Source organism: Mangifera indica, chromosome 7 (assembly GCF_011075055.1).
Source record: "Mangifera indica cultivar Alphonso chromosome 7, CATAS_Mindica_2.1, whole genome shotgun sequence".
NCBI classification, from domain to species: Eukaryota; Viridiplantae; Streptophyta; class Magnoliopsida; order Sapindales; family Anacardiaceae; genus Mangifera; species Mangifera indica.
In genome coordinates this window covers 19,771,901-19,784,232 of record NC_058143.1, presented here as the reverse complement: position 1 = coordinate 19,784,232, position 12,332 = coordinate 19,771,901, and the positions used below count along the sequence as shown (strand labels likewise).

The 12,332-nt window shown below is 34.9% G+C and overlaps 3 protein-coding genes across 3 annotated transcripts; 2 read left to right on the top strand and 1 right to left on the bottom strand.

Moving 5' to 3' along the window:
* Nucleotides 1–275: 275 nt before the first annotated feature.
* On the bottom strand, nucleotides 276–3,313 carry LOC123221800 (ubiquitin-conjugating enzyme E2 32-like). The gene is made up of 5 exons (XM_044644716.1): nucleotides 3,085–3,313; nucleotides 2,032–2,163; nucleotides 1,861–1,945; nucleotides 1,081–1,244; nucleotides 276–997 (listed from the first exon to the last, which is right to left on the bottom strand). The coding sequence occupies exons 1-5, from the start codon at nucleotides 3,193–3,195 to the stop codon at nucleotides 572–574; spliced, it is 918 nt and encodes a 305-aa protein (XP_044500651.1). The 5' UTR covers nucleotides 3,196–3,313; the 3' UTR covers nucleotides 276–571.
* Nucleotides 3,314–5,334: 2,021 nt separating this feature from the next.
* LOC123221568 (DELLA protein RGL2-like) lies at nucleotides 5,335–7,065 on the top strand. The gene has a single exon (XM_044644393.1). The coding sequence runs from the start codon at nucleotides 5,335–5,337 to the stop codon at nucleotides 7,063–7,065; it is 1,731 nt and encodes a 576-aa protein (XP_044500328.1).
* Nucleotides 7,066–10,053: 2,988 nt separating this feature from the next.
* Nucleotides 10,054–11,370, top strand: LOC123221567 (DELLA protein RGL1-like). Its single transcript, XM_044644392.1, has one exon. The coding sequence runs from the start codon at nucleotides 10,054–10,056 to the stop codon at nucleotides 11,368–11,370; it is 1,317 nt and encodes a 438-aa protein (XP_044500327.1).
* The last annotated feature ends 962 nt before the right edge of the window (nucleotides 11,371–12,332 follow it).

Below are 12,332 nucleotides of genomic sequence, written 5' to 3'. Positions count from 1 at the left end.
AAGGGAATACTACAACAAATAAAATTTGTTATTATCATTAAAATATATTATTTTATTATCTATAATAAAAAATTAATTAATACATCATTTGTGATTTGACTATTGTGATCCAAAAAATTTATTTAGATGGCCAGTGTGTGGTTCTGAAACTTTACACATTCAAAAAAATAAAGAAAAAATAAAAAAATAATGTTATACATATAATTTTTATTTATAAATAATGATATATAATTAAATAATTAAAAATTAAAAATAAAATAATAATCACATTAGTGTTGACGGAAACTCTACCAAGTTTTTCTGTTTAATGCTATCGTTATTACAAATTCATCAGCCTTCACACTTAATTCGGCGCCATAAAGGACTCATAAAACGTACCTAAGCAAAGATGCTCATACTGTATTACAATAACGGTTAAGAGTCACTGGGATATATAAAGATGAATATATATACTATTATATTCGTATACAATACTAAACGATCCAATGGAAGATGGCGATAACACTTGTTGCCTATTTTTTAACAAATCATGCTAATTCAATCATTCAAGCCTCTTAAAACATTCGCATATCTACGATCCATCCATGAAGACAGCACCATGACCACTGGCTTTCATAAACTTCTTCAGCAACAGAACCAGAATTGCAATAGTAAGTCCAACTGCAGCCCATGTGAACAGGCGATCATCAGCAGGTTTTTGAACCCTTGTCTCTGCCCTTGGCGGCAGAAGATGATCACTTGAGCCTCCTGCAGAAACCTCTCTTGCTGGTCGAACTCCTGCAGGGCTAGGATTAGCATTGGCAGGAACCTCCTGAATTTCTTCAGTAATCCTTTCACCCACAGCGGGATTTTGAAGCCTTTCCTGGGAGGAGACACCCTTGGCATCTCGAGAACTTTCTTGGGCCTCACTCTCCCTGTTGCCAGGGTGTTCTTCAGAACACTCAGAGGGGCTGAGCTGAGGAACAGGGGGTGCCTTGCTTAACATATATTCATGAATCTGTCATCCAAATGTTAATTAGACTGAAAATCATGCATAATTAAAAAAAAAAAATACACAAGAAAGATTTAGCTAAAACATACCTCATCAATGAGCTTCTGACGTTCAGGAGTCCCAAATCTTGGGGCAGCTTCACGAGATTTGATGGCCAAAGCATGCCTCTCTTCCTTCTTATAATCTAGCGATCCCAAAGCACCATTTGGGTTGGTAGGCATGAATGCAATCAGTGCTACAAGGGCAGTACGCACTGCAAAAAGACAATTTCTTTAGCCAAGTGCAAAGCATAGGAATAAATAGATAATTGCTGCATATGCCAAGTTGAACAATCATTCAGCATTTGTGGAAAATAGAGTTTCAAACAAAACACATCCATACCAATAACCACTCTGCCAAGTATTGCCGGAACTAAGAATTGTTTTCTGATGTAGCAGCGATATTCAATGGTTATTTTAAATAAAATTCTATCTAGGCTTATAGTGGTCTACAGTCCTAATATATCATGCTAAATGATAGGCTGCACGAAAATGAACACCACTAATTAAATGAATTCTCCATAACTTCCCAATGCCTTTAGATAAAATGGTAATTGCAAAGCCTCCTTTAAATGTATAATGTATAAGACACAAGAAACACAGATATATCTTTACTCAAAATCTGCAGAAGGAAACACTATTGCTTGAACTGCTTTCAATTGTTTCTACTGCTTTTCAAAAAAGATATACTCAAGAAGCAGCATCAATTGGCTTTTGAAGCAATATAAAACTTAGACAATATACCCAACTTCCAGATATTGTATATGAATAGATCTTAGTGAAGGCCAATCAAAATAACATCCACAAAAGGCCAAGAAGTATAAATTTTACCACTCCATGATGGTTGCCAATGCTCTGGATGGTGATTTGAGATGCTTAAGCATATCTTAGTTTGGGTTTCAAAGCGCCCATTAGGCTGAAAACCGAAAAGATATAAAGGTAAATTAGCACATAATAACCAAGAGATGAGCAACAATGCTTTTTAAGCAGGTAATATCTTACAGTCAGCAGCATAAATGATGGAGGCTTAAATGGATATTCTGCAGGCAACTGAATTCGTCCATGATAAATCCCACCTTCAAATTCAGTATCACGTGGACCACTGATGGCGAATTGCCATTCAAATATATTCTCCTGCAAGCAAAAGGAAAAAAAAAAAGCTTAGCAACACCAAAACCTTGCATTAAGCACAAAAACAACTGAAATTGAAACAGAAGACTCCCTTTCAAAGGCAAACTTCTCCAATCAAATTGCACTAATTCTTAAACATCATTCACTTCGAAGTAGGGGTGGATTCAAGCTAAGTTGGCTTGGGTTCAACTCGGACAAGCCGAACTCAAGTTGAAGCAATTTCAACTCGTTGAGATCGAGATCAACACCAGCATCGGAGCTTCCCTCACCAGCGATTTTTTTTCTTCTACTCAACAATTCTTCTTCTCCAGAATTACTGTTCACCTTCTCCAGTGTTACCATTCATCCACTCAAGCGAAGCTCGGTCAAGCTGGCCCGTGTTTAAGTCCAGCTCATTTCGAATCCACCCTCACTTCAAAGTGCCACTAGTTTTTGTTTTCTGTTTCTTTTTACTGGATCACATTAAAAAATTTAAGCCAAAAGATAGTGAGCCGAATCCTAGCATAAGAATTTATCACCAGACCTTTTCTCTTCTAACTTCAGATAAATGGTCGTAGTCAAACATACTTAATGAGAAAACTCTAATTTATAAATTTATCCACCTTACAAAGCTACATTTATAATTACTCCTGGAAACCCTAATTGAATATCACTCATTTCGTTAGACTTATCTAACTAATAAATAAAATCTGCAGAAAAGACTCCATCTTTCAATTTCATCAACAATGAAAAGAAAAACAATAACATATAAAAAAATAAAAATTTATGTAATAGATCTATAAATAATTCAAATTAACAACGAAATTAAGAAATCCATATAAGCCAATGAAATTGAACAACGTAGATATCTTGGACTATTATTTTCAAAAGCCAAAGTTAAAAAATAAAAAATATATAAAATTTATACGGATTAATCGTAAGAACCTCGAGTGGAAGGCTCATGAAATCATCTGATGGATTAGATTGCATTTCTTTAACCTCCTGTAAGATTCTCTTCACCGCCGGGTTCTTCAAATTGTACTTATCGTCCGCCATTAGATATCGATCTGATTTATTATCGATCAACCACCACCGTTCGATTTGAAGACCAAATTCTTCTCTGTAACGAGAGAAATGAGTGGAGAAGGAAACTGATTATTTTTTCTTTTTTAAATCGAGCTGGGAGGAGACGATGTGGTTTTGGTACTGACGTAACACGTCATTTGAGGCGAATTTACGTACGTGGCGGTAGGTTATTGGCTTTTAGCTTCTCATAAACGGTATTGCTGTCATCGAGTCGGTGCTCGGTAGGCGAGTTATGGGCCCACTTTTATGGACTGGGCCTCCGATTTCGGCCCATCTCAATTCACTCAGCTGCTTTATACTTTTGCTAAACTTCTTTTTTTTTTTTGGGCCAGGGATTGCTCCTCGCCCAAGATTTGATGAAATGATGAAACCTTATCGCTTAAAATTCAAAATGGCAAATTCTCATTTATCATTTATTTTTATTAGTAGATTGAATTCTGTTTGGTTTTTTTTTTTTTAAATTGTAATATTTTTTTATTAAAATTATAAAACTGTTGTTAATATTTAATAAAAATATCAAATTATCAACATAATATTTCTAGTTAAAAATTCTATTGCTTAGCCTTTTAAAATATTAATACTATAATCAAATTTAAAAAATTGCTTTTTTTTTTAAAGATCTTTAGGGGTTTAATTATTATTTTTGAAATTATTAATTAAACATATTAATATTTTATAAATTTTGAAAACACTTAAACTTTTATTTTGAATTTCAAAAAAAAAACCTTTGAAATTTTTATTAAAACTCCTAATATTTTTTAAAAGTATAATTCATCTTAATCTAAAAGGGAAAAAAAATAAAATAAAAATAATGAGGAGGAGAGAGGGAAAATATAAACAATAAGGGGAAAAAGAAAGAACAAAAAATATATATAAAACAATGAACTTAACATTTCATTTAACAAAATGCACTAATGAAAGTAGATGATGGGTAAGAATCTGATTTTTTGAAATTTAAATTGTAAAATTTTGTCATTTCAACAAACATTGGGTGGAAAATAGTTTTTAGACCTCTTTTTTTGAAGTATTTTAAATTTTGGGTTGGAGTCACATAAGAATACTTAATGCCATTAGAAAATCAAAGATGTAATTACATCCATGAAGTTTTAAAGTGTTTTAGCCATTGGATCTATTCAAATCGGTATGACATGCAATATGTGAGAATCAAATCCAATACCTTATAAATTAACATGGACATACACAACAACCAAGGGTGCAATTGAGTCAAATCAAATCGAGTAGTGTTTAGCTTCTGTTTGGTTTGATTACCTCAAGAGTAAGCTCCAAGCTCAAGTTCGAGCTTGCCAAACTATTAATATTTTGGTTTGAACCCAAGCTTAAGACAAAAATTGATGGTTCAATTTGGCTCAAATTTTTATTTTAAACCCCTTAATTGTTTAAAGATACTACTTTAAATCTTATAACATATATATTTATCAATTATCACATATATTCAAAGACAAAAAATAAAATTTTAAGATTATACATATAAGATTTGAAACTATTAGGAGTACATTTATATTTTACTTGATTCAAATTGTGCGATTGCTAGTTCAATGACTCAGCAACTCAACAGATTCAAATTTGAGCTCAATTCAACTTATTCTTGTTGTGATCACTTTCCCAAATTCAATTTTTAATAAATTTAATTAAGATTTTATATTTAATCAAAATTATTTTATATATATCTTGCCAATCCGGTTTCAGAACATTGGACAGAATGACTGATTTTCTCAGGAAAATTTTATGCGGAAAGTCCTTTCAAGGGCATTGATATCAACTTAGCTTGTAGCTTCTGAACGTATTGTGCTGGATTCCAAGACGTTTAAAAATCTTGCTGGGTCGATGTGAAGTTAATTTTTATGGAAGATTTTATCCAAATGGCATTCAAATATTATACGGCAATACAGTTGCAGGCCACCTCGAAAACTCCAACCTGTCCATGTCAATGTCACTGTTCTGTGACGAACTGTGCATTAGAATTTGTCAACTCGTGAACAAGGCAGTTAAAAATGCATGCATTTGGTCATTTATATCAAGAAATGCTTTGCCGCACCAACTGAAACTGACGAACTAGCTTGTGATCTGGGTGACAAGTTTTGTATTTAGATGGAGAATGTGATGTTCTCTTTGGAAGGATTCAATTTTGGAGAAGTTCAGGATATGCTTAGCTCTGCAGATAATGTAGGGAAACATTTCAGTTCTTATGGAACAGAAGATTGGGAAGAGTCTGTCGCCACTGATGCTCTTTATTCAGGTTATGGATTTTATCAGCAACCAGAACTGTGCCACCATTCATATTCGGATGTTGGTCTTTTTGATAATCTCAGGTTTGATTTTGCTTCCCCTCAGATTGAAACCTGCCTGGAGGAGATTTCAGAGCTTGGTGAAATTCCAACTGAAATTCAAGATGTGATTCAGCAGAAAAAGGATAAGCAACTCCCATTTTCTTTAGCATCTCTTGAGCTGCTGAAGAACTATGGAACTGGGTTCAGAAGATTGACTGGGGAAAAAAGGATTGAGCCAAGCATTGATAAAGCACCACTCACAAAGATGTCAAGCAGGAAATTGTCAACTGAAGAAATCATGAGGACTGCTGGAGAAAGGTTCATCCGTTCCTCTTCTAGAGCAGTTGAAGATGTTGTCTCCATGCTTGGGAATCCTTTTAATCTTCTATTTTCTGATCTTTCCGATGAGGAGATCAGAGATGTGGAGCTTGCTGAATTCCTTCTAGCTTCTGTTGAGAAAGTGGGTGATCAGCAATACGAACGTGCCAAAAGATTTCTAAACCAGTGTGACAATTTGTCTTCAGATAAAGGAAACCCCGTTCAGCGAGTTGTTTACTACTTTTCTGAAGCTCTTCGAGAGAGGATTGATCGTGAAACAGGACGGATTTCTGCGAAAGAAAATGGGAAAAAACCGTTATTTGATGTTGATTTGGAAATGATGAGTTCAAATCCAACTGTTCTAGCATTTCACGAAGCAGTTCCCTTTCCCCAGGTTTTACAATTCACTGGGCTGCAAGCTATTGTAGAAAATGTGGCTGAGGCAAAGAGGATTCATGTAATCGATCTTGAAATCAGAAATGGAGTGCAATGGACACTGTTGATGCAATCTCTGGCTTCTCAATGCGGATGCCCCATTGAGCTTCTCAAGATCACTGCTGTAGGAACTGCTGGAAAAAATATAATTGAAGAAACAGGTAAGAATTTAGAGAATTTTGCTCAGAGCTTAAACTTACCTTTTTCCTATAAAATAGTCATGGTCTCAGACATGCTAGATCTTAAAGAGGACCTCTTTGAGATCAACCCAGATGAAAAAGTTGTTGTGTATGCTTTTCTATCATTAAGAAGCCTGATTGCAGTCCCAAATCGCCTTGAAAATATAATGAAAGTGGTCAGAAACATCAGCCCTTGCATGATGGTGGTCAATGAAGTTGAAGTCAATCTCAACTCCCCAGTTTTTGTGAACCGTTTCATTGAAGGTCTTTTCTTTTTTAGTGCATATTTTGATTGCCTTGATGCCTGCATGAAGCGAGATGACCCAAATAGGATGGTCACAGAATCAATGTACTTCAGAGATGGAATCAGAGACATTGTGGCTGCTGAAGGAGAGGAGAGGAAGACTAGACATGTGAAGCTTGATGTTTGGAGGGCATTTTTCTCACGTTATGGCATGGAGGAGATTGAACTGAGCGCTGCATCTTTGTATCAAGCAAACCTTCTGGTTCAGAAATTTCCATGTGGGAGTTCTTGTACAATTGAGTTCGATGGAAAAAGCTTGCTTGTAGGTTGGAAGGGTACACCAATTCATTCAACCTCCGTTTGGAAGTTCATTTGATGAAAACAGATTTTTGGTTTATATGATCCCTTTTGATCTTGATTTTATGAAATACCATTGTTTTGAAAAAAAGATTGTTTATGTAATTATAGTGCATCCTTTTGTTTTAGAAACCTTTCTACATGGGAAAAAGGATTGTTAATGTTTGTTTAGAATGCAAATATTTACATGAAAAATCAAATATAAAAAAAAATGATAGATAATCTATGAAATTTTTTTTACTATAAATGAAATATATTACAAGATGAATAAAAGATTTTTTTATTCTAGGTCTAAACTCTTCACTGTAATTTTGTATCACTCATATTCTCTTTTTTTAAATTCCCTTTAATACAATTTTTATTTATGAACTTTAATTGACATATATTTGACATTTGTACTGGCTCCACATTTCACAACAAATAGTACCTGCACTATGCTCCAATCTACAGGTCGTTCCCGCTCTATAGCAGGTTGCTCCAATCCACAGGTGTTCACCTTTTGAATCCACACTTTGAAAATTCAGGAAACCTTGCAAAATTCAGGTCACCACTAGTCAACAGAAACCTATGTAATTCTGTCATTCTGGGTTTACTTGGCTTCATGAAATGAAATGACAGAGCTGTTGGCCTTTTCAAGTTACCGACAGCTTCATTAGACAAAATTTGCAGGCGAACGTTTAGTAGCTTACAGTGATAAATAAAGAATAAGTTGTGTCCCCGTTTCAGACTTAAATATTTATTTGAAATTACATTTTGATGCTGGCAAAGATTGGAACTTCTATACATGTCATATATGATTGCTAACATATTTCACATAAGCACATATTCTGTTCAAAACTTGAGGCTGAAAGTGATTCCAAATTTGGAAATTTGTAAGATGATCTCAATTTAGTTAAGTGCATGCCCTTCAAACATCAGAAATTCATCAAGAAAAAGGCACAGAGGGTTATGGTTTCGAATTTGACTTATGTTCATGGTTTTTGTACACGAGTAATTTCTTTGTTACCATCACAAATCTCTTTAAAAATTCACATCTTGAATTAGTATATTTTAAATTCAGATTATCTTTTTCTGAATTCAGGTCACCATTATACAATATTATTAAATCAATCACCTGAGTTATATAATACGAATTATCGTTGCAACTGAGGGTGATGAAAGAGCAGTTCAATGCGAAAACATTGATTATTGGAGGATTTTTTTGGCTAGATTTGGAATGGAGGAGACAGAGATGAGCTTGCCATTGTTGTATCAAGTAAAACGCCTTGTAATTTGATGGAAGGCAAAACCAATTTTGTCTGTTTCAGTTTGGAAGTTCCACTTCCAATAAGAGGAAAAGACAGAAGGATTTCAAAATGTGCTGTAGATCTCTTGTAATATAGTTTCCTGATCTTGTTATACACTTGCATTTTATATGATCATAAGATTATGCATCCCTATGGTATAGAAAATAGGACAATAATCATATGTTCACCCAAGGGTAGATTGAAGTCAAACACTCAAAATCCACATTAAATTTGGGCAAACTAAACTCAAGTTGAATCGCTAGGTTAGGAAGTTGTTCACCCAGCTCATACAAGTTTGAGTTTTGCATTATAAAATTGAGTTGTACTCAAACTAATATTTGTTTGAACTCAGTTTGATTCGAACCATCCATAGTAATGGTTCAACTCAAAAAGTGGTAATACTGCTGTATACATTTTATTTTTCCCTTGCGTGATTACTTCAAGGCCAACTTTTGTCTAACGTTTCTTTGTATTTGTCATCAGTGAAAATTTTATCCGGCTAACACTTTCTTGAGAGTGGTTTTTTTTTTTTTTTCATCTTCTTGCTTATTTTATTCTTACTTGCCTCCCTCTTGAGCAGCAGATTCATTGTTGCCGGCCGAAGCTCTTGGCAGGTTAATATTTGTTGTTAATTCCACTGTCTCCTTCTACTCCTCCTTTTCAGAGGGAGTCTTCTTCTCAAGTAATTGTACTAATAAAAAATTGAAGAGAGAGAAATCATGAGAAGCGTATAAAATTAGAGCTCAGATATGCAACATATAATGATGAATTGACAACTTTTAAATAATTCGGTTTACTGTTTGAAAACTCATGTCTACTACCATGTTAGTGGCTTTTTTGGAGAAAATTTAGCTGATTAACAATATGAGCTATAAATACATTGTCCTTTTGTCGTTATATAATGTTATATTTATAAGACAGAAGAAATTGATAATTATGTTATCATATAATTAAACTCATGTAAATACTGGTATATTAAATATAGAGGTCTAATGATCTTCGTTTTTAAGGAAATTAGTTGATTATGTCATCTAATTGCTATCTTGTAAATAGATGATAGATATAAAAATATATCCTGTAAAAATAGAAGAGGTAAATAGCATGATAAGAAGATCATGAAAACCTCTGAAACTGCCAAAACCCACTCTTTCTCTTACTACCGGATAGAAGTTGTTCTATTTGAATTTTGAACCATCATGCGTATAGCTAGCATGTCTAATCACTGTTCACAAAATTAGTAGTTTGGCATGTAACAATTAGATGCTTCTATGATGCAGGCACAACAAAAATATTTGGATCTATAAGGAAATCTAGGTCTTGTTGTACTATAAGCTGGTGTGTTAATTTCATTATTACTCTATTGTGAGTCATGAATGCAAGGCCAGAAATATCTTGAGTAAGCCAATTATTGAAGTGAACCAAGATATGTGGAACTTGCACTTCTTCTGGCTTCTGCAGAAGTTGGCAAGCAGCAATATGATTCTGCTAGCAGGCTCCTAAGCCTCTGTGGTTTCTTTTCTTCCAACAAGGGAAATTCTGGTCAAACAGTTGTTCATTATTTTAAGAAAGCTCTTCATAATAACTTTGCATCCTGCTGTTAATACGACGAGAACACAAGATATTGAAAGCTTTCTTAATCAACAGGTGCACAAACTTAAAACTTAGTCACTTATAGATGACATGGTTGTTCTAAGAGATTCCAGATTTAGTACACTGAAATAATGGCCAGAGCATTATCCACTATAGATGTCATTAGGGTTGCAATAGCAAGATACCTCCAATTTTATTCCCAAGGCCATGCTGATCTTTCCTGGCTTAACAGTTTCTGTGGCAATGTTCTTGAGAATTTTTCTGAAGAGGACATCAAAGATGTGGAACTCATGTATTGTCTACTAGTTTCTGCTGAGAAAATTGGAAGCCTGCAATTTGATAGTGCTAGCATATTCCTGAACCAGTGTGAAAAATTTTCTTCCAAAAATGGTTCCTCAGTTCAGAGAATTGTCCATTACTTCCGTGAAGCTTTTCAGGAGAAGATTGATCAACAAACTGGGAGGATCTCATCAAAGGGAGAGAAAGGTTATAAGGAAAGTATGCTGTTATTTCCAGAAGTGATGGTGGTGAATTTAAGACCTGCCCTCATTGCTTGTTACTTAGAACTCCCCGTCTATCAAGCCACTCAGTTTGCAGGAATGCAGGCAATCATCAAGACCATGGCGACAGCAAAAAGGGTTCATCTGATTGACATTGAAATCAGAACTGGAGCACAATATATACTGCTGATGCAAGCTCTTGCAACCCAACATGAACCCCAGGTGGAGCTTTTTACAGTAACTGCAGTTGGGACAACATTGAGAAATGAAATTGAGGAGACAGGTAAAAGGTTGGCATACTTTGCTATGACCTTAAATTTACAGTTCTCATTCAAAATTGTTATGGTGAGAAGCCTGAAATATCTCAATGAGAACCTATTTGAATTGCAGAAAGGTGAAGTTGTAGCAATCTATGCTTCAATGACACTTTGTCACTTGATCAGACTGCCCAGTTGCTTGGAGTCTGTAATAAGAGTGCTTAGAAATACAAATCCTAGAATCATGGTGGTGACTGAAATTGAAGCAAATGATAATTTACTGTCTTTTGAAGACAGGTTTTTTGAAGCACTTTTTTACTACAGTAGTTATTTTAATTGCCTGGAAGATTGTATGTCGCCAAGTGATGAAAACAGAATGAGTTTTGAAGAAATGTGCTTGGGGCAGCCTATCCGAAACATTATTGCCAATGAGGGCGAGCAGAGGATTGTCAGGCACATGAAGATTGATGCTTGGAGGGCTTTGTTCAGCAGGTTTGGACTGGCTGAAACAGAGCTCAGCATTTCTTCACTGTATCAGGCAGAACTGGCTGTGAATAATTTTGCTTGTGTGAAAGGCAAATCTTGCACACTTGAAAAAAAGGGAAAAAGTTTGATTGTTGGATGGAAGGGATCGCCACATATCTCTCTGTTTGGAAGCTTCAGAAAGATGAGAAAAGAATTTGTAATGTAAATTAGAGTCCATATGACATGCTGGGACATCAATTATGATGTGTCACTATTGATTAATTTTGAATTACTATAGTGATATATCATTATTAGTAGACCAAAAGACTATTTCCCATTCAAGGTATGTTGTTTTCCCAAGTTTATTTCTTTTTACTTTGAAAATCTCAAATACTCACCTATAAATAGTTAAAATTAACAGTGGTAGGGGCAAAATCGTCATTTTATCTATAATATTAAAAATAAACTAAAATACAATCTCTTCCCCCCCGCCCCCTTTTTAAACTTTAAAAACTAAAAGTTTCCTCCAACTTAAGTTTTAAAAAATGACAGTTTCCCCTTAGGGTTTAGTTTCTAGATTTTCAGTGTCATTGTCGGCGGCCTCTCCCTTCTGAAGCTTTCTCTCCCTCCAACGGTCTCTCTCCATCATTTGGACACCCACTCGACGTCAGAGGAGTCGTGGAAGACAAAACTGTCGTCTTCGTCTAGGAAGATGATGTCTTCCTAGTGGTCTTCTTCTAGGAAGATAAAGAGTTTCGTCTTCCACGACTTCTCCAACGTCGATCAGGCTTCCAAATGGGTGGAGAGAGACCGTCAAAGGGAGAGAAAACTTTGGGAGGGAGAGGCCATTGAGAATGACACCTGATATCTGAAAATTAAACCCTAAGGGAAAACTACCATTTTTTAAAACTTTGGTTGGGGAAACTTTTAGTTTTTAAAGTTTAAGGGGGCAAAAAAAGATAAAATTTTAAAGGGTTAGGGTTCCGTTAATTTTAACTGTTTATAGGTGGGTGTTTGAGATTTTTAAAGTTAAAGAGAAAAAACTTGAGAAATCAGCAATCCTTGGGTGAGAAATAGTCTTTTGGCCTTATTAGCATCCAAATTAGTATTTGTTATAAAAGCGTATAGCCTTTCATTTCTGTAGTATTTTTGGCCTGGTGAAATTCCTCTAGAAATGAATGAGAAGCT